The sequence below is a fragment of the Mercenaria mercenaria genome, chromosome 6, assembly GCF_021730395.1.
Source record: "Mercenaria mercenaria strain notata chromosome 6, MADL_Memer_1, whole genome shotgun sequence".
Classification (NCBI taxonomy): domain Eukaryota; kingdom Metazoa; phylum Mollusca; class Bivalvia; order Venerida; family Veneridae; genus Mercenaria; species Mercenaria mercenaria.
The window spans coordinates 30,655,383-30,680,906 of NC_069366.1; the positions used below are offsets into that span (position 1 = coordinate 30,655,383).

The following is a 25,524-nucleotide window of genomic DNA, read 5'->3' on the forward strand; positions in this document are numbered from 1 at the left end:
TCTGATCATATTTCCTAGACTGTTTAATTATAAATACCTGATGACCAGAAGTAATTAGGGGTCACTTGACTGTGATCTTGACCTACTTTCTTGTTTTTTAAGAGTCAGCCTTGAAATTTAGATGACATATACAGTTTTGCACACCAATCTTAACAGCGACTTTCAGTGACCATGAATGTGACCTACTGACCTACTTTCTTAATATTTTAGCATCAGTTTGACATTTGAAACATGTAGCTTGTATTACTCAGGTGAGCGATCCAGGGTCATCATGACCCTCTTGTTGTATGAAATTTATTTTCCTGAAATCCATAATTGTAAAAATTTTGTAGGATGACACCACCGTTTAAAATAATATGGCAGTTCAAAAATGGCTTACCACAGTGACGTTTTAGTGTTTTTGACATTTACACACTCATGAATTTATTATTTATTTTAAAGCGCATATTTAATCAGTTTTGTAAAAAATTGAATTTAGTCAACCAAAAAGAATCAGCATGAAAACAAAGAGAGAGCATGCAATGTTATCAATTTTTCAGCCATCAAGTGTTAGTTCGGAGATATCGACCTGCGGTCCAGTCATTCAGGAAGTTATAGATACACAGCCCTTGACAGCCGAGGATATCACCATGGAGGCACATAACTACAGCAGACCTGTGCCTAAGACTTCGCAAGCGGGGGCCTCTTTAAGAACAGGTGGCACCACTGCATCAATACCTCAAACTTACAGTCAAACAAAAACAAGACCCGAAGCCACACAGACAAACAGTGGGTCACAGAATATGGCAGTAGATAAAGTATCACCCTCAAAAGTGAGTACCCATATTCTTGTTTTGAAATCTGGCTAATTTTATGGTAGGAATTTTCTGATCTTGATTCTCAGTGTTGTTTCTTTTGTCTGCAGTCATTTTGCGGTTTAAGTAAAAAAAATTCATTATACACAATGATATTTAGCTTCACTATTCAGAGAATAGGAAGAGCTATTGCACACACCCATTTGTCGGCATGAGCATTGGCGTCCATATCCAGATTTGGTTAAGTTTTTGTATGTAAGCTGGCATCTCAGTTATGGTTGAAACTTCAAACACTTGTTCACTGTGATGATCTCAAATGCATTGCACAGATTTCATAACTCTATATCGCACCCTTACATAGTTATAACCCTTTTTGGATGGTTAATTTTTTGTATGTATCTCAACCTTTCCACACACTTGTTCACTATGATGAACTGACATGCAGTTCTAATGTTCTATAACTCTGTTTTTTTTCTCACAAATTTTGCCACTTTCTTGACTTTTCTATTGATTCAGTTAACTATTTTTAGTGACAAAACTCTCCAAAAGTTGAGTGTTGCTGTTTTATGACGGCTCTTGTTTAAAAAGAGAGTTTCACATTGGATTGTTCCATTTCAGGATGTGTTGAGTACCAGCCTAGATAGTACAGATCTGAATAACCTTCTACAGGTAGTAGACCCTTCCAGCCTTCCTTCATTGGGGGATCCCGTTTCAAATTCACAACTTCTTGACAAGTGAGTATTTGTATTGTATTAGAACTGTTTTCAACATTGTAGTACCACATGTTCTCCCTAAATATCCCAGTATTTAGTTTAAGTGAGGCAAATTTAAGCATGCTGTGATGTAATTGCTGCCTATATACTGTAAAAGCAGAAATTTTCGCGAGGGTTTAATTTTCGCTATATTCGCGAGGCTCTGCATCTCGCAAAAATTGATCCTCGCGTAAATATTTACTATTAGCATAATTCTTATTCAAGTATGATACCATTTTTACAATTTTGCAAATATTAAACCTCGCGAACATACTCAAAATTTCATATTCGCGAAATTTTGATCCAGCGAAAATATGTCCTTTTACAGTAAATGTTATGACTTACGCTATGACAAAGATCACCTTATCGTAAAATGACACTGTCAAAGCAACAGATGAATGGCTTTGAAATGAAGTGTTTGTTCCTTATTGACAAATTACTGATTTCTTTTTCTTGAAGGTATGAAGTAGCATGTGTCATTAGTAAAGTTTTGTAAGAAAAAGGTTAAAGCTGTTATGGTCACTATATTTAAAACTGAAAGGTTACTTATTATACACCGCCAGATACATTTAGTATACTGGGTTTATATTGGAGCCATGCATTTCTGTCCATCTGTAATTTGTGTCCACTCCATATCTTTCTATACTCCTGGGAAGATTTTATCAAACCAGCCCCAGTTGTTTACCTTATCAAAATGTTGGGCAGAGCCAATGACCATGGTCATTTAGGTCTGAGGTCAAGGTCACAGAGCCGAAAGACCAAATAGCCTATTTCATGTTCAATATATATCTCCTAAACTGCTTGGAAGACTTTCATAGAAGTAGCCTCAGTTGCTTATCTCATCAAGACAACATGCAGAACACATCACCAGGGTCATTAAGTCGTAGGTCAAAGTCACAGAGGTCAAAGGTCATATAACTTAACTGTGTCTGTTCCATACCGGTATCTTCAAAACAGCTTGGAAAATTTTCATAGATCTAGGATCAATTGTTGACATCATCCAGACAACACGTGAAGTGTACAACTCTGGTCAGGAGGTGAAGGTCAAGAGTCACAGAGGTCAGATAGATTGAATTTGTTTCTGCTTGATATATGCTTAATCGCTGGAAAGACTCTAAAAAAGAAACTTGCCATTTGTTACCCTTAACAATACAACCTAGGTCACTACGTCAAAGGTCATGGTCTGTCTCTAAGGTGAAATGTCATGGTCACAACATTATACAAAGTGTTGTAGGGGGATATTAACCTTTAGCCTGCAGGCGGCAATTGATTTTGCCTTTGCGACCAGTGCAGACCAAGATCAGCCTGCACATCCATGCAGTCTGATCATGGTCTGCACTGTTCGCTATTCACTCAGTAGATTTTCAGTGAAATCCCCTTTGAATAATAAGTAGTACTGCCCAAATAGAATAATGGACAAGTCCGTTTTAGAAATATAGCAGGGTAAGGGTTAAGCACTTAGTTATAGCTCTTGTTTCATGACATGGTTCAAACAGAAAATACAGTTGTGCTCGTAAATCTATCTTATTGTATAGACTTCTTTATGCATGATTGTTTCTCTACTTTTGCTATGGTTATGTTACCTTCCTTCCCTGTTTCATGTTGGTAAGTTGTCTTTTCCAAGCGGAGAATAAGTTTGTAGCATTCATAAATGCAACAGCATTGAAATGTTAATTGATCACTCTTATGTAATAGCTGGAACTAAAAACAGTGGCATTAAATAGCTTCACAAAACCTCAGTAATTGTCAGACAAGTTCCTAGTGTAACTTTGCATATTGATATAACTTAGTTGTAGTTACACATGTCTGGACAAAAAAAAAATATCTACAACTTAGCATTATATTAAACTTTTTTTCATAACTTTATAGTCTTCTAAAAAAATAGCCAGTAATATGTTTTGATAGTATGCTAATATCTAAGCTACAAAATTTAATATATGAAAAATATGGTTCTCTGAAGAGTTTTTACAATTTGAGCCTGTGGGAAAATTATTATTAGCTCGACTATTCGAAGAATAGTCTAGCTATTCTACTCACCCTGGCGTCGGCGTCGGCGTCACACCTTGGTTAAGTTTTTGCATGCAAGTACATACAGCTATCATTTAAAGGCATATAGCTTTGAAACTTATTTATTCTTTTTCTAGGTCAATTACCAACCTCACTGGGTCAACTTCCATAACTCTAACATGTATTTTGAGCAAATTATGCCCCCTTTTGGACTTAGAAAATTCTGGTTAAAGTTTTACATGCAAGTATCTCCAAAACTAATGCAGATATTGAATTGAAACTCCACATGTGTCTTAGGGGTTATAAAACTAGTTGATAGCATCAAGTCCCGTAACTCTGACCTTCATTTTGGCCAAATTATGCCCCCTTTTGGACTTAGAGAATTCTGGTTAAAGTTTTGCATGCAAGTACATACAGCTATTACTAAAAGGCATATAGATTTGAAGCTTATTTTTTCTTTTTCTAGATCAATTACCTACCTCACTGGGTCAAGTCCCATAACTCTGACATGTATTTTGGCCAAATTATGCCCCCTTTTGGACTTAGAAAATCCTGGTTAAAGTTTTACATGCAAGTAACTATCTCCAAAACTACTACAGATATTAAATTGAAACTTCACATGTGTCTTCGGGGTTATAAAACTAGTTGATAGCACCAAGTCCCATAACTCTGACATGTATTTTGGGCAAATTATGCACCTTTTGGACTTAGAAAATCCTGTTAAAAGTTTTGCTTGCAAGTACATACAGCTATTACCAAAAGGCATATAGCTTTGAAACTTATTTATTCTTTTTCTAGGTCAATTACCAACCTCAATGGGTCAAGTTTCATAACTCTTAACATGTATTTTGAGCAGATTATGCCCCCTTTTGAACTTACAAAATTCTGGTTAAAGTTTAACATGCAAGTTACTATCCCCAAAACTAATGCAGATACTGAATTGAAACTTAACATGTTTCTTCGGGGTTATAAAACTAGTTGATAACATCAAGTCCCATAACTCTAATATGTATTTTGGTCAAATTATGTCCCCTTTCAAACTTAAAACACTTTTGATATTTAACATTTTGGGTAATAATTTCCTGCTTCTGTGACAATATTTCGAATAGTTGAGCTTGGCTGTCTTACGGACAGCTCTTGTTTTAATGTAAAAATAGATCCTTCTGTGTAGATTGCAATGAAACTTAAGGTAAATCACACTCGGCTTTTGAGAAGAATAAGCACTGGTCACTAATACTTGGAAACAGATTTACTGTTGCATACAAATGTAACTCCAATGCTGATAATTAAAGTTTTTCTCACGCCGGAATTTTGTGTTTAGATTCATTCTTTAGGAAGGCAGTAACATATCTTAGTCATCATTGAGCAGGAAGAATGAGGAATTTAAGCTTAACTCAAGGTTATCTTGATAAATGTCATGAATCCAGCTGTTATTCTAGGTTATCCAGGTAAGTATCATGAATCCAGGCTTTATTCAAGGTTATGCAGATAAATGTCATGAATCCAGACTTTATTCTAGGTTATCCAGGTAAATGTTATGAATCCAGGCTTTATTCAAGGTTATCCAGATAAAGGTCATGAATCCAGGCTTTATTCAAGGTTATCCAATAAATGTCATGAATCCAGGCTTTATTCAAGGTTATCCAGATAAATGTCATGAATCCAGGCTTTATTCAAGGTTATCCAGATAAATGTCATGAATCCAGGCTTTATTCAAGGTTATCCAGAGATATGTCATGAATCCAGGCTTTATTCAAGTTTATGCAGATAAATGTCATGAATCCAGGCTTTATTCTAGGTTATCCAGATAAATGTCATGAATCCAGGCTTTATTCAAGGTTATCCAGAGATATGTCATTAATCCATGCTTTATTTCAGGTTTTCTGATTTAATGTCATGGATCCAGGTTTTATTTTGGTTTCAGATTAAATGTTACAGATCCAGGTTTTATGCTTGGTTTTGTGATTAAATGTCATGAAGCCTGGATTCCTTGTTCAGAGACAAAAAGATTATCTGTTTATGTTTTACAAAAACATTTTGTTATTCAGATACATCAGAGAACATCCTCTAGCAGATAGATCAAACATTTATACGACTACACCGTAAGTTTGTTAGACTAACACCTACTAGAATTCTTTTTATTTTAGCCCAGCTTGGCAATGAAAACGCCCATGCACGCTGGGAACCTCAGTCTTTCTACATATATCCTGGATTATGTCGTTTTTATTGCCAAGCTGGGTTCGATCCACTTCCGTTGGATGAAAAAATGGCGTGAGAACTACCTTCTCATTATGTCTCCCACCACACAGTGGTGTGGGAGACATATTTATTAACTCCTGTGTGTGTGTGTGTCTGTCTGTCACAAATCTTGTCCGCACTCTTTAAGTCGAACATTTCTCATCTGATCTTCACCAAATTTGAACAAAATGTGTTTGCCAATAAGTCATCGGCCAAGTTCGATAACTAGCCAAATCGGCCCAGGCAATTCAGAATTATGGCCCTTGAAACTTGTTTTTATAATCAAAGCATTGAAAGTCTGATAAGGCAGTTTTGGTCTTGGTGCATGGTTGACTCATATACTACTATTCAGATGATTAGGCAGTTTTGGGAGACATGCACTTTTCTCAAAAGCAGCTCTAGTTTTTTATTACATTTGACAAATTCAAAATGATTCAAAGAAGCATTAAATTGAAAAATGTGGGTTATTTGGAGCCTTTATATGTAAAGAATTTCATAGGAGAAATATCAGTCAAATCACAGCAGGTACATGTAGGAGTACCTATGTATTTATCCTCTTCTAAAATATCTTATCGAACAAAAATTGTTTCAAGTCTTCTCATAAGAATAGTAGAAGAAAACACATCTGTTTTAATGCGTTTAATTTTATTGTCGAGCCTGCTTGCAGTGAGCTCGATATAGTCGTCACTTTTGGCGGGTTGATGTATTTGCTTGCATGCGTGCGTCTGTCCCATTTTGTCAGGACCATAACTTTGACATGCATGGACCAATCTTGTTTATATTTGGCATGAATGTTTACCTTAATGAGAAGAAGTGTCCTGTGCAAACTCCATGTTCCTGTCTCAAAGGTCAAGGTCACAGTTGTAGGTCAAAGGTCAAATTGAAGTTTGTCCGGAGCATTTCTTCTTCATGCATGGTGGGATTTTGATGTAACTTGGCATGAATGTTCACCATTATGAGACGGAGTGTCATGCGCAAGAACAAGGTCCCTAGGTCAAAGGTGAAGGTCACATTTGACAGCTGGCGGGCTCAACATTCTGCCCTTGGGCATACTTGTTACTTTGAGAAGTTTCTTGATTTAACTTCATATTCAGTCTTCAGATTGCAGTCACAAGGGTATGCTAGAATCGGGTATAGAGTTATATCAAAGGAATACTTACAAAAAAACAAAATGCTTTGAACATCTATTATAAATTACTGCATACATCGATTTCTTATTATTTCATTCTTTATTTCTTTATTTGGATGAAATGAAACTCTGGCTTACTGGCAGCTTTCTTGCATTTGTAATTGCACTTTTGAAGATATTTTTGCTTGTTTTCATGCAAAACTAGATGTTCTACGAAATTACGTTTAAAAAATGTGAGGACGAAATCGTAGTTTGTCTCAGTAGGTTTCAGTTCAGTACTGGATGAGTATGTTCTCCATGATGACGTTGTGTTGTCAGAAGACATTTCGTCTGCCACCTCTGATTTAAGTGGAGAAATTGCTGGTTACTTGCAGAGATAAAATAAGAACTGGTACAAAATACAGGAACAGTGGTTACTTTAACTGCTTGCTGTTACATAACAGAAATAGTGTCGAAGAACAGAACTAAATCCACCTTCACCCCACCCCACCCCCTACCCTTACAAATAAAAAGGCAATGTTATTTTACCATTCCTAGTGCTTGAAGTGCTCAAGTTTACTGACATCCATTGTAAGATTTGGATTCTTTCCAATGAGGAAATAAGTCTTCAACATTTTTATAATATAAGGCAATTCTGTAAAACAAATTATTATATTTCCTAGACAGAGAATATTTAGTGATGTTTGAATGTAAAAATTTGTCATAGAATTAAGGTACTGCTAGATTATTTTAACTGTGTCAGCATAAACTTTGTATGGTTCCATTTAAAAGCATAATTTTGTATTGAAAAAATCAGCATCATTCTGATATTTTAATTTACTTTTTAGATTATATTTTATTGTAACCTAATTTATCTAATCAGTCGATCTTAGTGATCTTCAGTGAGAAAAGTTTGCACCATTTCAAAAATGCCACTGAAAGACGAGCAACTGAACTGTTGCTTGCCACTTTTATTGCACACATTTCTTTTCTAGGACTTGAAATCTTCAGGATAGAATTCAGATATATACTTGTCACATTTTTCCTTATGTGTACTTCTGGAATAAGTGTTTGCAAATATTTTCATATATCTTTTTATGGGACATTCATTCCCAGTTCTTAAAGGGATATTTCCATCTTTTCTCAGAGAATAAATTACAAGTTCAAGGGACATTTACCTCTTCAAGAGACATTTATTCCAATGTCTTGAAGCCACATTCACATCTTTTCAAGGGACATTTATTTTCATTTTTTAATGGATATTCCTGTCTTATGAAAGGGCATTAATTTCATTTTCTTGAAGGGACATTCACATTTTTTTTCCGTTTTTCAAAGGACATTATTTTCCATTTCTTGAGTTGATATTCAAATCTCAGAGACCAATAATTTCCAGTTATCGAAAGGATATCCATATCTTTTCAAGGGCCATTCCCAGTTGTTGAATGACTATTCACATCTTTTTAAGGGACCTTAAAGGTGGTCAGTCACATTTAAACAACATTTAATGACATTTTTTACTTTTTGTATATTCTGGTAGAGAATTATTTAAGGAACAAAAAGACTGATTACATAGAGTTAGATTCCTATTTGAAATGTATATTTTATTATTTTTATAAAATTTTGTAATTACTCCCCTTTAATATGAAAGTATATAAAAAGCTGGGTATTTCTTTTTTTATTCGATACAATGTCTAGTTTTACATTTGCATTTGATAGACATATCAACTATTGAACAATCTGAACCAAAATGCAAGTTTAAAAGCTGTGTGTAGCTTCTGAATTCATTTATTTCCAATCTATCTTGGTTGCGCAACCAAGATAGGCAAAGGGAGGTAATAATAATTTTTCAAACTTGCGTTTCTAATGAATTCCATCTAAATACATAATTTTTAATGCAGATATTTAACAAATATATTACAATATGTCTGATATTTAAACATTTCCTTAGGCAAAGTATGTTTATCAAATTTATACTTATGATAAAATAACTCTATCTTGGTTGGGCAACCAGGATAGGAAAATGAAATTTTAAAAATACCTCCAGTGAAAATCTAATTTGTATGAAGTGTTAAGTGAACATAAATGAGTGTAAATGATCAGATGCTAAAGTTTCGAACAAATCCGTTACATGGCCAAAATCTGATTATCCACCTTTAATTACCATTTCTTGAAAGGACATTCCCATCTTTCTAAGGACGTTCCCATTTTTTTAACACATTTGTGTTCAATGTATGAAAACCAGTCCTTTCAATTAAACTCTCTGTTACCTTAGAAAGAATAGTTCAGTTTCCAGTTCTCGGTACAAAACATTTAGTCTGGGTCTTACCATAATTTTATCTTTACATTCATATTATTTGAATATTAGATTGACATGTACGTATTGTTTATTACAGAACTGATTTATCCGGCCAGTTGGATCACATGCAAGAAGATATTGATGGTTTAAAAGAAATGTTGAGTAGCAGCCAGTATAACTTTGATCCCAGTACTCTACTCACTGTAAGTTCCAGCCTCTATCTGGTTTATATAGTATAAAAGTATAAAATAAGCTCATTTGCAGTAACTTTGATATTGAAAAAATGTGCATTATAAAGTATACATTTATTGAATGACTTGGCAGCCAGTAGTTTTCACTATTGACTGGCAAGTCGTTCAGTAAATGTTTTATTACATGACATAAAAAATTATTTTTCGCAGTTTTATGTTTAAACTTTGGACTTATTAGCTCAGAAGATATGTGTTGAATATAGACTGGTTATATAGCTATGGACTGGCGACTTATTTAAGGAGTCCTGTAATGCATCGACAGACCACAGTTTGTGCTATTTGCCAGTCTGTAGCTCAGTTCTAAAATTATGTTGGGCTAAAGTTAAAACCCGAAGAAAAAAAATAGAAAAATTTATTTTTGGTGTCCTGTAATAAAACATTTACTGAATGGCTTGCAGCCAAACTTATTGCCCAAAGTCCAGAATATTGCACAGTTACTAGATATTGTCAGTCAGAATCCATATTCAATTTTCAGGTATATATAACATAAATAGGGCAGTTGAAAAACCCGATAAAGGTTTTAAAAATCCTCTTGTCCAAAGTTTTAAGTCATCACATATACATGCAGTAGCTAACAAGTTTGTTTAAGCCAGGTTTAAGCCAGGTTCAGATTTAGGGCTGGCATGTGAGTTAATACTTTACAGTGAATTATAAATTCTGATTGAAAGCCTCAAAAGGGTCAGTATTTTACTGTAGAATTCTTTTTTGAAAAGGTTCAGGTTGTTGACATGAGATAATTTATATATGTATAAGCAAGTAATCCCTAAGTAAGGTTGTTCTAGCAAGATCCTTGGTGTCAAATTATGAGTTTAGGTGATTGGATTAGGTTTGTAAAGGGTAATTGTTAATAGTTTTGCTTGACTTTTACATTAACATGTTAATATGTAAATAAAGTGGAAATCAATTGTAATAACAAACCAAATTGGATTAGTAATAGCCTATAGGGACATATGAAACTGGTTTCTTGCATGTAATGGTGTTGTTGCTCTGAATATGATATATTGGTGGAAGCTATCTGAATGACTGCATTTATATTTGAATATATGTGTGTCATCAAGTTAAAAGTAACAGAGCAAAATTTTGTGTAGAAATTCTAGCTTTGAATTAAATTGTGTATTCATTATACACTTCTTATCAGTCAGTATACACTTAACAGATGGACATACAAGAATATGATATTACTACTTTTGTAAGATTTCTGAAAATTCATTTAGACTGTGCCTGAGATGTTTAAAAAATTGTCTGGACTGTGCCTCAAATTTCTAAAAAAATCAGTTGGATAGTGCCTGAGATTTCTATAATTTCATCTGGACTGTGCTTGAGATTTACAAAAGATTTGTGTGGTTTTGGGAGAATTTGTGTATGAAAAAATTGGGACCACTGTCTTACCCTTGCATGGCAATTGATAAGGATTGAACACTTTGTAATACTAAATCTCTTGTTTTTATTTCGATGTAAATGAGATGTGAAACCAAAAATTTGTAGTCCTGTTTGGGCACTATATAGCCTGTACTGTGTTGGTGCACCACACCACAAAGCCCAAATCAGCTAGTCATTAATACAGTCACTATATTTTACTATGTTGATGACTCATGATATTGTTACTGGACCATAGGCTAGCATTTTTTTCCTGGTGAAATGCATGTATATACCATTGCTATAAATAGCTTGTGTATTATTTCAGCTGTTTAACTCCGACATGAACTTACCTGTTAATGTTGAAAATGTAAGTATGCTGTGTCAAAGATGATACATTAAGTTAAGGGGTCAAAAAGGTATATGAGCACAAAGCTTGGTTGATAATATTTGAATGTTTGGCAGCATGGCTTAAATGAGATACACTATATTGTGTCACTGTCATTTGAAACATTGTTCTGTTCGGGTTAAAAAAAAAAACACTAAGGGTGTCTGTCGTCTTTTATCATGTGAGGAAGCCATTGGGGTTGCTGTCCGACAATCAGCTGTTCTATCCAGGTGTATGCTGGAGTCTGAAGTGATATGTGGTAGTGAACCTTGAGTTTTCTTCTGCTGTCATAAGATTTGAAGTATTTGAGTATAAATTTGATTAATTCACTGCTGTAACATCAGATAATTTTGGAAACTAAAAGTTTCATATGTTTAAAATTAGTATTGTTTTGCAAGGTAGAATATGCGCGATATATGGCCATCTGGTGAAACATATAGGGTTAGATATATAAAAAGCATCTTTTTCATGAGTATTTATTCTAACAAATACAGACATCAAATGTAGTAAAAATGAATCCCTTGTGAATTTTTTCAACTTCACAGTACTTTTGAAATATTTGCAGTTATTGGATGACTTGGAGAAAGATGGAGGACAGAACAACCTTGCAATCCCATCGACTGCAACAACATCATCATCAACAACAGATCATAACACCATAATGGGTAAAGCTATTTATTTCATCGTTAGAATAACTACATGTATTAAAATATTAGCAGCTTGTCGATAATGGAAGAGATGGTGCTTCTTTGGCCGAGTTCCACAACACTATACCGTCCATCTGTATTGTCGCGGCACAAGAAACAACATAGAGTATTTCTTGTCTTTACCACAATATTTCATGTCATATGCATCAATTACTGTGTAAAAATGAATCGGATATCATTCAAGGAACGTCCATGTGCACTTTGAACAACAATAGTCAAGCCATTGTCATCGTGTGACGTCACATCACTAATTTCGCGGTATAGGTCAACAATTGTGGCAATCAAACTATCATAGGTTAAAAAACACTAAATATTATTCAAACATTGAAAAGCTATCTAAGTCAAACTAACAGGAACACTCAAAAGCCATTAAACGCCAGTTTAAACATTTTATTTGAACTGTTTACATTGGCACTATCGAAAATATTCTCTGTGCAGTGGACACACCAGAAATTTTGCAAGTAAACCACAAGGTCACGGTCGTGGTTATAATGTATCGGAGCCTAAGAATTGTAGTATTACTGAATATTTTCTATCTGATACTTATCTAACATGTTCCAATTCACTGCTAAATATCATGGGAGTATTTTGAGGAGATGGTCACGGGGCCCCCATCCCCTCATCCCCCTTGAAATCCATTGAGTTTAGACGTTTTGATGTTTCGCCTAATACTGATATTTCATTCATTTTTGTCTAGCTGGGGGATGTTACGTAAAATTTGATGTTCTCCAACCTATGGGCAGGACTTAATTTGCATAATTAATGAGGACAAATGCCGATCAGCTGGTAGACGAACTTGTAAACATTGCAGATATCTGCTTAATTAATGGATTTTTTTAGCTCACCTGTCACATAGTGACAAGGTGAGCTTTTGTGATCCCCCTTCGTCCGTCGTCAGTCCGTCCGTGCGTGCGTCCGTCAACAAATTCTTGTCTGCACGATAGTGTTTTTATTTATGATTTTATTTTAACCAAACTTGCACACAACTTGTATCACCATAAGATCTCGGTTCCTTTCTTGAACTGGCCAGATCCCATTATGGGTTTCAGAGTTATGGCCCCTGAAAGGGCCAAAATTAGCTATTTTGACCTTGTCTGCACAATAGCAGCTTTATTTATGATTTGATTTGTACCAAACTGGCACACAACTTGTATCACCATAAGATCTTGGTTCCTTTCTTGAACCAGCGAGATTCCATTATGGGTTCCAGAGTTATGACCCCTGAAAGGGCCAGAATTAGCTATTTTGACCTTGTCTGCACAATAGCAGCTTTATTTATGATTCGAATTTAATCAAACTTGCACAAAACTTGTGTCACCATAAGATCTTGATTCCTTAATTGAACCGGCCAGATCCCATAATGGGTTCCAGAGTTATGGCCCCTGAAAGGGCCAAAATTAGCTATTTTGACCTTGTCTGCACAATAGCAGCTTCATTTATGATTTGATTTTAACCAAACTTGCACACAACTTGTATCACCACAAGATCTTGGTTACTTTCTTGAACTGGCCAGATTTCTTCATGGGTTCCAGAGTTATGGCCCCTTAAACATCCAAAATTGGCTGTTTTGGCTTTTACAGCCATATAGAGACTTCATTTATGGTTTTATTTGATACAAACTTCCAAAATAACTTCAACAACAATAATTCTTGGATTTCATGACAAATCAGATCCAAGCGTAGGTTCCAGAGTTATTTTATATCTGATTACCTCCCCTGATTGTAATCAAAATGGATTTATATCAGTAAGTACTTATAGGACTTATTTGAAATTTCATTATTGTCATTAGTTGGACTGAGCCAATCAGGGTAGATAACTATGGACTGATTTTATGTCAAATTACCTCCCTTTATTTGAAATTAAAATGGGAATATCTTCGTAACTAATGAAGATACTGATCCGAAATTTCATTTATGTCAACAGATTTATTTGGCAGATCCTTCTTTTGTTCACTTACAATATTTTCTTTTTTAATTACTTTCCTTTTACGTTACTATAAATAGCTTATATTTAGTAACTTTTTTATTATTGACCGTAGGGAAAAACCGAGACCACTTTTCTGTGGTACAGCATGGATGGTACCTCCAATTTTTAGGTGTATTTTGACATATCTGTACCTTGTAAGAATTTTTTTTTCTTTTTGGTTAAATTTCTTCCCTTTGTTGTTACTGTCCTTTGGACTTCAGATATTTTTTCTGAGGACCTTCTTGTCCTCAAGTGCAATGATAACAAGTGAGCGATATAGGGCCATCATGGCCCTCTTGTTTTATTTTTGCAACAGATATGTGAAAAATACGATTTTAATAAATATTGACAGGTATTTAGCAAGGTAACTGCAGGTAAGAACATTTTCCGCTAGCATGCGTAAAATAGGTCACGAACTTGACATGTAAACACCATGTAGGTGGCGCAACTCAAATACCGCGAAATTAGTGATGACGCGAGATTAGTGATGTCGAGTATAAATTGGTTTCAAACTTGCTTAGGGTGTAGAATTCTTCTATGTGAGGAAGCCATCCTGCTGGCTAAAGGAGGATTGGTGGTTCTACCTAGGTGCCCGCCCATACCTCGAATAATGCCTGAAGGTATACTAAAGATCTCCCTTTGCCAGTAAAATCTAGACAGTCATCATCTAACATAAAATTTTGTTGATGTGTATTAAAATCCAACAAAAAAAAAAAAAACTGATGGATCTGTTAACAAAGGTAATGTATTACAGTTACTTATGAATAGAACTTATTGTTAACAAGGATCATAAGTAAAACATACATGGATATTGTAATTATAAATGAAGAGTTTCTGGTATTGCTGCTTTGCTACTGAGATCCTCATCAGCAGTAGCTGACCTATGACTACCTCATCAGCAGCAACTGATCTATGACTACCTCATCAGCAGTAACTGACCTATGACTACCTCATCAGCAGTAACTGATCTATGACTACCTCATCAGCAGTAACTGACCTATGACTACCTCATCAGCAGTAACTGACCTATGACTACCTCATCAGCAGTAACTGATCTATGACTACCTCATCAACAGTAACTGACCTATGACTACCTCATCAGCAGTAACTGACCTATGACTACCTCATCAGCAGTAACTGACCTATGACTACCTCATCAGCAGTAACTGACCTATGACTATCTCATCAGCAGTAACTGACCTATGACTACCTCATCAGCAGTAACTGACCTATGACTAATTGTGGAATTGCTTGCAAGGGAACAAAATAATGTTTGCTAAATGCCTCTTTAACAGGGTGCATTTAGTTGCCACTGTTACTGTTAAAAGTTGTGGATGCCTATGATTAGTGTTTTGTTGAAAATATTTATATTATTGTTGTCATTTAGCTGCATACTTTTTTGCTTTCATTTTTAATACAGGACACATTTGATTAAATTTGTTTAATTGTTAGATTTGTGCACAGATAGAGTGTAATACTGGAGACTCTAATGTCAGTAGTACAGCCTGCTGTCTATAGACAAAAGTTCTGTAAATATAGGGGGAAAAGGCAAAAGTGCTGTAAATCTAGGGGGAAAAGGCAGAAGTGCTGGAAATATAGGGGGAAAAGGCACTGGAAATATAGGGAAAAGGCAAAAGTGCTGAAAATATGGGGGAGGGGGCAAAAGTGCTGGAAATATAGGGAAAATGGCAAAAATGCTGGAAATATAGGGGTGGGGGAGGCAAAAGTGCTGGAAATATAGGGGTGGGGGGGAATGGCAAAAGTGCTGGAAATATAGGGAAAATGGCAAAAGTGCTGTAAATATAGGGGGGAAAAGGCAAAAGTGCTGGAAATATAGGGGAAAATGCAAAAGTGCTGGAAATATAGGGGTGGTGGGGGGAATGGCAAAAGTGCTGGAAATATAGGGAAAATGGCAAAAGTGCTGTAAATATAGGGAGGAAAAGGCAAAAGTGCTGGAAATATAGGGGGGGGGGGAGGCAAAAGTGCAGGAAATATAAGGGGGGGGAGTGCTGGAAATATAGGGGGGCAAGTGCTGGAATTATAGGAAAACAGGCAAAAGTGCTGAAATATGGGGGGGGGGGGGATGGCAAAAGTGCTGGAAATATGGGGAAAATGGCAAAAGTGCTGGAATTATAGGGGGGAAAATGGCAAAAGTGCTGGAAATATGGGGAAAATGGCAAAAGTGCTGGAATTATAGGAAAACAGGCAAAAGTGCTGGAAATATAGGGGGAAAATGGCTAAAGTGCTGGAAATATGGGGAAATGGCAAAAGTGCTGGAAATATAGGGGGAAATAAAGGCAAAAATGCGTGAAAAAAAAACAAATTGAAGCAGTAGTAGAGTATATTTATATTTTTTTTTTTCAGATATCAATTAAGGGGATTTTATTTATCTTGATGTAAAATAGTAAGACTCAACATTGGATGTAAAATAGATATACATGTATTTTAGTTTAAATTAACTATTAACGTTTATTTTTTCACCACACCAGGTAATGAGTTAGTACAGTTCCAGCCATCAGACAATTTTCTGGCACATATCGCAGACCTGTCGGATTTTATTGACAATGATTCGCCCAAAGATTCGGTTGTGACACCAGGACCTCTCAAATTACCGGAAATATCAGAGCCGGCCGAGAACATTATTGATCCGATGTCGTTTATCAACACAAATCCTGTAGCGTCAAACTCGGATGAGGAGGAACCCTCCACAAGTCTCGATACACCTTTGATTTTTGAGACCATTGATTAGACTGTAAATATGCTCATATTATAATCATTCATTTTCAAAGGTACAGATTTTGTGGGTGGAAATTTTGTATGTCTTGTGAACAACATTGGATTCGATTAAGCAGTTCAGTAGAAAAACTGTTTTTTTTTATGTCTTGACAAGGTTTTGATGTTTACAAAGCTTCTTTCCAATTTGTATGATTTTTAGATGGAAAATGAAATTTTATGTAACTTTAACCCATATCATGCTGGACAAGATTGATTCTGCCTTTGCGACCAGTGCAGTCTGATCATGACCTGTACTGTTCGCCATTCAGTCAGTATCTTTTTGGTATGCACCCCTTTTAACTGTTAATGGTACTGTCCAAATTGAAAGATGGAAAAGTTCATTGTAGAAATTTAGCATGGTAAGGGTTAAAGTACATGTTCCATTATAGTGAATGACGTAACTGTATGTTTATACATTCTCCGATACTCTGTCATTGTAAATATGCATCTGTACAGCTATAATAAAAAGGAGCTTTTGTTTGATAAAACGTAATCAATTATCTAACATGTTACCATTGCAAAGCAATAAAATTTGATTTTGTTAATTACGGATAATTATAATTGAGCTGTGCCATGGGAAAACCAACATAGTGGCTTTGCGACCAGCATGGATCCAGACCAGCCAGTCTGGTCAGGATCCATGCTGTTCACTTTCAAAGCCTATTGGAATTAGAGAAACTGTTAGCGAACAGCATGGATCCTGACCAGACTGCGCGGATGCGCAGGCTGGTCTGGATCCATGCTGGTCGCAAAGCCACTATGTTGGTTTTCTCATGACACGGCTCAGTTAAATTTCTCACTGCTGGGAGTTATGACAAAAAACACTTTCTAATTGAGTAACTTTCTGAGAAAATCTCTGTTTGTGTAGTTGCTCAGGCAGTGATTAGTGTCATAATTCTCAGCAGTGAACAGATGCCTTTTAAGGATGAATTTTTGCCATTTGATTTATTGTGAAATCATTAGTATTCGTGGGGGACTAATTTTCGTGGATTTCGTAGTTGAGTCAATCCACGAAATTTAATCCCAAGGAACAAGCAAAATTTCCATTCATTTTATGTTCAAAAGTTGAAATCCACGAATACATATCCCCACGAAATTGCCGTTTTGACCAAAACCACGAAATTTTTTGCCCACGAAATTAAATGATTTTACAGTATTTGGCCTGCAAATGAAGATGTTGTGGTTGTAATTTCCATTTGAAGAAAAGTTTGGGGAATCAGAAAAAAACAACTTTTGATTTCTGTTGGTTTTTTTTTTTTTAGAGTGTGGTGGGATGGCGGTGTTTATAGGCTGTATCCTGAAATTATGCCTGTTTTGTTACTTTTATAGAATAAGCCTTGTCTATATCATGGCAATACTTACAACAGAAATGTGTTAGTGTGATTAAAAAATATATATATATATACATATATAAATATTTACTGAGTTTGTTGTTTTTGTACAATTAAGAATGTGCGTTATTTATTGTATAGAAGGAAACATTTTGTATCTGAGAGTACATGTATTTGCTTCAAGTATTTTTCCATTAACATTTTGTCATTGATGTAAAAGTACTTCAACTTAATAAAAAGAGACAAAGTTGACGTTCAAGCCATTTGTCTCTGACACAAAGGACTTTATTTCATGTATTTGGTATACAATATAATTTGGATGTATATAAATAAGATTCCCTACCTGGTCTGTTAACAAAAATGGTCTCTTAATATACCATAAACACAAAAAGGAAGTGAAAAAATGGATTCTTCTGTAATTAGAATACTGTAATTGATTGAAAAATAACGTATGAGTTGTGCCATGAGAAAACCAACATAGTGGCTTTGCGACCAGCATGGATCCAGACCAGCCTGCACATCTGCGCAGTCTGGTCAGGATCCATGCTGTTCGCTTTCAAAGTATATTGCAATTGGAGAAACCGTTAACGAACAGCATGGATCCTGACCAGACTGCGCGGATGTGCAGGCTGGTCTGGATCCATGCTGGTCGCAAAGCCACTATGTTGGTTTTCCCATGGCGTGGCTCATATTATATATTTTGTCAGTTGACACTATTTGGTAGAGTCTTATTACTGAAGCTTACTGAAATGACAAAAAAAATAGTGCCATTATTCAAAACTGCTGAAAGTGCTGATTTTTAACATAATTTCAACATAGTTGTAGGAAATAACTGATTTACTTTAATTTGTTTGAAATGCATTTTTGTAGAATTGATAAGATGTCATTTTTATTTATTTTAAACAGTATAGAACTACTTTTTGCAGGAGACTTCATTATAATTGTTATTGCTATTGGGGAAAAAATGTACTTGTTATATAATTGCGTCCATTGAAATTGTGCATTGATAATTATTTCTTAGTTAAGCAAGATGTAAATGTTGCCTTTGATATGCTCTCAAGTATGTTCATACATTCTGCACTTGCATGCCAATATGTTTTTTATGTCATCAGAGCAAAAATGCATACATTTGTGAAACATTTAAAAAAGAAAATTTTAAGATTTGTTCATTCGTCGTCCACAGTTTCTTTAAAGATACATCTCTTTCTAAACCAACAAGACAATTTTAATCAAAATTCACCAGAATGTTCCATGTGTGGTCCAGGAACACTTGTAATGTTAACTGTCCACCTTTACATAACTGAAATGGTATCGAAAAATGAAGCTGAATTCAAAACCAACTAGAACCAAAGTCCTCAAAGCCCACTCGTAACCCCCACCACCGAAAACATGAAGATACTGGTTTTTCTTTTAGTTTCTTGTGGTTCTTATTCTTGTCTAACTTTTAGTATCACGTCCTTGTCACCTCTCCCTACACCTCTGCCAACATTTATATAAGCACCTCCACAAAAAAAAAAGTTTTTGTTATTGTATTCTTAATGGCTCATTATGTTGTAAGTTATCATCATCATCCGTCCAACCACCCCCATTGTCATATATAGCGAAGAATTCTGAAAATTACTCTAGTCAGAAATCACTGGTCCTATTTCTTTGTGTGGCCCTCTTCCAGAACTGTTAAAGCAAATTTGAACTCATGAGAATGATGTAGAACGATCGTGACCATCTTTGTTTTGAAGAGTGAACAAAGTAGGGGCAGAGACATTATATTCATTTCTTTCCATATTGCTTATTTATTAAATATGAAGAAGCCCCTTACATATTTTTTCTTGCTCCTAATCTGTGTATGCAGCATATAAAATGGGCCACGCCATCAAAAAACCAACATTGTGGCTTTGCGACCAGCATGGATCCAGACCAGCCTGCGCATCCACGCTGTTCACTTTCAAAGCCTATTGCAATTAGAGAAACTGTTAGCGAACAGCATGGATCCTGACCAGACTCTGCAGATGCGCAGGCTGGTCTGGATCCATGCTGGTCGCAAAGCCACTATGTTGGTTTTCTCATGGCGTGGCACAGATATATTTTCTATATTAATATCTATCAAACCTACTAGCTCATGAACTTTGAACAAAAGTCTAAATCATATTTTCTCAAATGAAACTTTGGGTGCATTTAACCATGTATCTTTGCTACACTTACAACAAGTGTTTATTGGTATGTAGTGTGTTTAAGTGCAGAAGACCACCTGAATATATGAAAAATGTTGAAAAAATGTCCAATTTTTCATTGTGATTCAAAACAATACAGTAAGTTTGTAGTCATTAAAGTTATCTTCTCCTTCACATGTATGTGCGACAGAACGAGTCAGTACTGGTGCAGAATCCTTAAGGCACTGTGTAGATTAATTAATTGCTGTAACATAACCCATTTTATAACCCATAAATACTTTTAAAGTGAACAAAAATAGATATGGTTAGTGCTCTGATATGCAGCATTGTCTGTTTTTACAGACAGTGTGCTAAGTTTTATTTTATTTAACGCCAGACAATTATTTAAATGCATGTGATATAACCAAATTTTTAGCTCACCTGAGCATTGCTCAGGGTGAGCTATTGTGATCACGCTGTGTCCGTCGTGCGTCAAGTCATCCGTCGTCAACAATTGTGTTTAAAAGACATCTCCATAACCACTGAATGGATTTTGATGAAACTTGGCATAGATGTTCCTTGGACTTTTCCATGACTTTTCTCTTTATGTATACCATACTTGTCCAAATTATTGCCCTAAGGTAAAAATAAAATGATATCAGATTTGTAATGTCTACTGTAATTTTTCAAATTATTGCCCTAGGTTCAAAAGTGTGTGTGACATGTATATAATATAGGCTTACAAAGAAGAAACCTAACTATGTACTTATACAAACACACTTGAAGCCTTGTACACAGGTGAGCGCTTTAGGGTCAATGACACTCTTGTTTCTTATATTGCACAACTCATTTTGTTCATTCCCTTGTGGCCTGTGGCAACCAGAGTTTTACTATATTAAAATGACTGTTGTGAATGAATGTAAATAAAATGTGCTATAAGGACTGAAACTTGAATGATCTGTAATATGAATTGGTTGCTATATTTTGTTGTTATAGATTGATTATAAATCGTTGATTGATTATAAATCGTTGTTGACAAGTGGTCTTGTACAATTTAGTGAGAGACATTTGTAAATGTAGTCTGATTTTTAGCTCACCTGAGCACAAAGTGCTCATGATGAGGTATTGTGATCACGCTGTGTCCATCGTGTGTGCATGCGTGCGTCAAGTCGTCCGTCGTCAACATTTATGTTTAAACGACATCTCCTCCAAAACCACTGAATGGATTTTGATGAAACTTGGCCATGATGTTCCTTGGGTGGTCATCTACCAAAATTTTCAAACGGTTTTGCTTGGTTGCATATAGGGGCTGCCAGAGCTAAAAATAGAAAAACTTAAAACAACATCTCCACCTAAACCGATGGTCCGATTTTGAAATAATTTCACACAAATGGTCCTTATGTCACCCTCTACAAAGATTGTTCAAATTATTTCGATTCATCAAAAAAAATGGTCGCTAATGGGCGCGGTCACTTTTCCCTATATGTATATAGTGGAAACTTTAAAAGTCTTCTTGTATGAAACTGCTTGCCCGATTTTAGAATAATTGTACATAAATGGTCCTTGTGTGACCCTCTACCAAGATTGTTCAAATTATTTTGATTCGCAAAAAACATTGCCACCAGAGGGCGCGGTCACTTTTCCCTATATGTATATAGTGGAAACTTTAAAAATCTTCTTAAATATGTGAAACTGCTGGCCTGATTTTAGAATAATTTTACACAAATGGTCCTTGTGTGACCCTCTACCAAGATTGTTCAAATTATTCCGATTCATCAAAAAACATTGCCGCCAGAGGGCATGGTCACTTTTCCCTATATGTATATAGTGGAAACTTTAAAAATCTTCATGTGTGAAACTGCTTGCCCGATTTTAGAATAATTTTACACAAATGGTCCTTGTGTGACCCTCTACCAAGATTGTTCAAATTATTCTGATTCGTCAAAAAACATGGCTGCCGGGGGCGTGGTCACTTTTCTTCTCTGAATCAATAATAGCTAGAGCCTTGATATTTGGTGTGTGATATGAGATTTGTAATGTCTACCATAATTGTTTAAATTATTGCCCTAGGTTCAAGTGTGTGTGACATGTATATAATATAGGCTAACATAGAAGAAACCTGACTCTGTACTTATACAAACACACTTGAAGCCTTGTACACAGGTGAGCGCTTTAGGGTCAATGACCCTCTTGGTATATTGTTAAAGTCTTTAAGATATCATGACTTTGATGATATTTCAGTTTCTCTCATGTATATTAAGACTGTGTTCAACCGGTAACACTGAATTGCGGTAATGGATGTAGATTAAGTTCCAGGATTTGCATTGAATGTGAGTCAGGTAAAGAATTTCATTTACCACTGTTTAGTGCTACTTTTGTTTGATATGAGATGCCAGTACCATAATGCTATGTTACCAGTTGAACACTGATTAAAAGTGAAAGAGGGGCCTCCGTGGCCGAGTGGTTAAGGTCGCTGACTTCAAATCACTTGCCCCTCATCGATGTGGGTTCGAGCCTCACTCGGGGCGTTGAATTCTTCATGTGAGGAAGCCATCCAGCTGGCTTACGGAAGGTCGGTGGTTCTACTCAGGTGCCCGCTCGTGACGAAATAATGCACGGACGGGCATCTGGGGTCTTCCTCCACCATCAAAGCTGGAAAGTCGCCATATGACCTGTGATTGTGTCGGTGCAACGTTAAACCCAACAAAATAAAAATAAAAGTGAAAGATGATTTCTGTTTCTAAGCTAATGTAGTGGGTATTTCCTTAAAAACTACCGACGCTATACAGTATATTACAGTGACTTCCATTATTCTCATGTTCCATTAAATTATATTTTTATTGGTATGTTTACCTGTTGAATATTTGTGAATTTTTATGAATTATATCACATTGAAGTTATAGAGTTGTTGTAGGATACGTTTTTGTTGATATGTACATTATAAAAATATATGGGATAGTTTTAGTGCCGATATTTGTATTATGCAGTTATTGTACTATCATGTTAATAATGTGTTTTTGGCCATGCATTTAAGCCAAGGTACATGTGTGAGGCTGTCGTTTGAGGGCCAGTACCACAGATGAAGAATAAACGACATTGTGTCTGAAATCATTAGTCCTCCACCTCTGATTAATGTGGGGAAGTTGGCAGTTACTTGCAGAGAACAGGTTTGTACTGGTACAAAATCCAGGAATGCTGGTTAGGTTAACTGCCCGCCGTTACATGACTGAAATACTGTTGAAAAACGGCATTAAACCCAAAACAAACAAACAAAACCACAGATGAAGAATCTAATACAGTGTCAGTTTTAAAAATAATATTAAGAGACGTAGAAAAAAAAAAGAAACTAAGATTGAACTGTTGTAGCAATGCAGACCTGTTGGATAATGTGTATGTTGATAAAATATTGCGCTTGCAAGGTGACTTTAATTTCTTTTATCATGTAATAAATGGCCTGGATACAGTTTAACTATGGTAATAGTATAGCGATCTCACTGATTTAAAACATTTTGCATATGATATGGTTTGAAACATTATAGCTGGAAATAGTTTAAGTAAGTACCTTGCTACTTTAATACTTATTACTTCCGGACTTGAAAGTTCATTCTTTATTACTAAGTTTTTGTTCTGAGCGAATTACTGGTAACTATATTAGTTGATTTTAACGTAGAACAGAGAAGTTCAAAATTTGGGATTAAAAATTGGTTCTACCGGTATATATCTGTGACAGTAGTTTTGTTGTCTTCGAGTTTTACTGCACACTGAAATACTATATTTTTTTTGTGGTATACTATTGGTTTTGATGTGGAGGTGTTTTATTTGTTATTGGTTAAGATATATTTATGAACAAGAATACCTTGGTTACTATAGGGGTTGAGTTTAAAATTACTGACATTGTTTTTTACTGTTTTGGCCATGACTAGTTCTTTAATAAATGCAAATAGTACTGGAAAAATATCATCTGGGAATAAAATCTTTGAAGAAAGTGTCCAGTTGATACGTGTTCTTGTACGATGGATTTAAAATAAAAATATGACTACTTTTATTAGTTGAGTGTTTATGTGTTGATTCTAATGACTTTTAGCTCACATGAGCACAAAGTGTTCATGGTGAGCTTTGAGGATCGTTTGATGTCTTCTGCCCTTTATCTACAATTTCATTTAAGGGCATTTCCAAAACTTCTAAGCAACTTTCAGCCAAACTACACGGGAATTGCTATGGCATCCAAAATGAGAAATTTTAAAACTTTCAGAAACTGCTTTCCTGATTCGAAATATTTTCACAGAAATATTCCTTGGCTTACCTACCAGATCACTTCATATAATCCTTATTTAATACATGGTCACCAGGGGCTGGGGCTAGCTTTTACTCTATGGCTGTGAGGGAAAGTTTAAAAATATTCTCTGAAATACTGGCCAAAATTCAAAATAATTTCACCACAATGCTCCTTGTTTCACTATCATCAAATTCCTTCAGATATCATTCTGTTTTGTTAAAAAACATGACTGCATTAGGACTGGCTTACTTTTCTTTGTATGGCTTTATGGAAAACTGTTAAAATCTTCTCTGAAACTGCTGGCCTGAATTTAAAAATAGTTTCACACAGATGTTCCTAGGGTGACCCCCTACCAAAGTCTTTCAAATATCCACCCAAATTACCACCAATTGAAATTCAGGTGAGAGATAGAGGCCATTGTGACCCTCTTCTTAGCTCTACTTCTTGAAATTTATTAGCTATTAGAGATATTCCTATTGCTTTTGCGATCAGTATATCAAAGGTCAAGGTCACAGTGACCAGGAGACTTAAAATAGTTTCAGGACTCTTAAAGTCATAAAGAATATTACATGAGTGTCTTTTGAATTCATTAAACTCGTGAATAAAATAATAAAATGCAAGGCTCTGTAAGTTTAATAAATTCAAGACACAAATGTAATATTCTTTTTATGCCCCCGGCATCTACTGATGCGGGAGGCATATAGTGATCGTCCTGTCCGTCCGTCCGTTCGTTCGTCCGTCTGTCCGTACGAGGTTAACCAAATGGGACCGTTTCGTCTAGCATCAATACCCCTTACTAGAATGACTTGATACTAATGCAGATGTAACCTGTGACCATTCCCCATCTTCAGACATCACCTGACCTCAGTTTGACCTTGACCTTGACCTCATTTTGGACTTAGGTTGCTTTATATGGGCTATCTCTTGGTTAACCAAATGGGACCGTTTCGTCTAGCATCAATACCGCTTACAAGAATGAATTGATACTAATACAGATGTAACCTGTGACCATTCCTCATCTTCAAACATCACCTGACCTCAGTTTGACCTTGACCTTGACCTCATTTTGGACTTAGGTTGCTTTATATGGCCATCTCTTGGTTAACCAGATGGGACTGTTTTGTCTAGCATTA

General features: G+C 35.6%; 1 protein-coding gene across 2 annotated transcripts in view; it reads left to right on the top strand.

Moving 5' to 3' along the window:
- LOC123549270 (heat shock factor protein-like) overlaps positions 1 to 24,157 on the top strand; it is a 49,100-nt gene extending 24,943 nt beyond the window's left edge. The window contains exons 7-13 of one of the 2 annotated variants that reach the window (XM_045337209.2): positions 540 to 812; positions 1,413 to 1,528; positions 5,602 to 5,655; positions 9,293 to 9,398; positions 11,131 to 11,172; positions 11,756 to 11,855; positions 16,352 to 24,157. In XM_045337209.2, the coding sequence (XP_045193144.2) occupies positions 540 to 812; positions 1,413 to 1,528; positions 5,602 to 5,655; positions 9,293 to 9,398; positions 11,131 to 11,172; positions 11,756 to 11,855; positions 16,352 to 16,611 (951 nt within the window). In that variant the 3' untranslated portion in view covers positions 16,612 to 24,157. The remainder of the gene's footprint in view (positions 1 to 539; positions 813 to 1,412; positions 1,529 to 5,601; positions 5,656 to 9,292; positions 9,399 to 11,130; positions 11,173 to 11,755; positions 11,856 to 16,351) is intronic. The other variant, XM_045337210.2, reaches the window with a different exon arrangement.
- Positions 24,158 to 25,524: the final 1,367 nt, after the last annotated feature.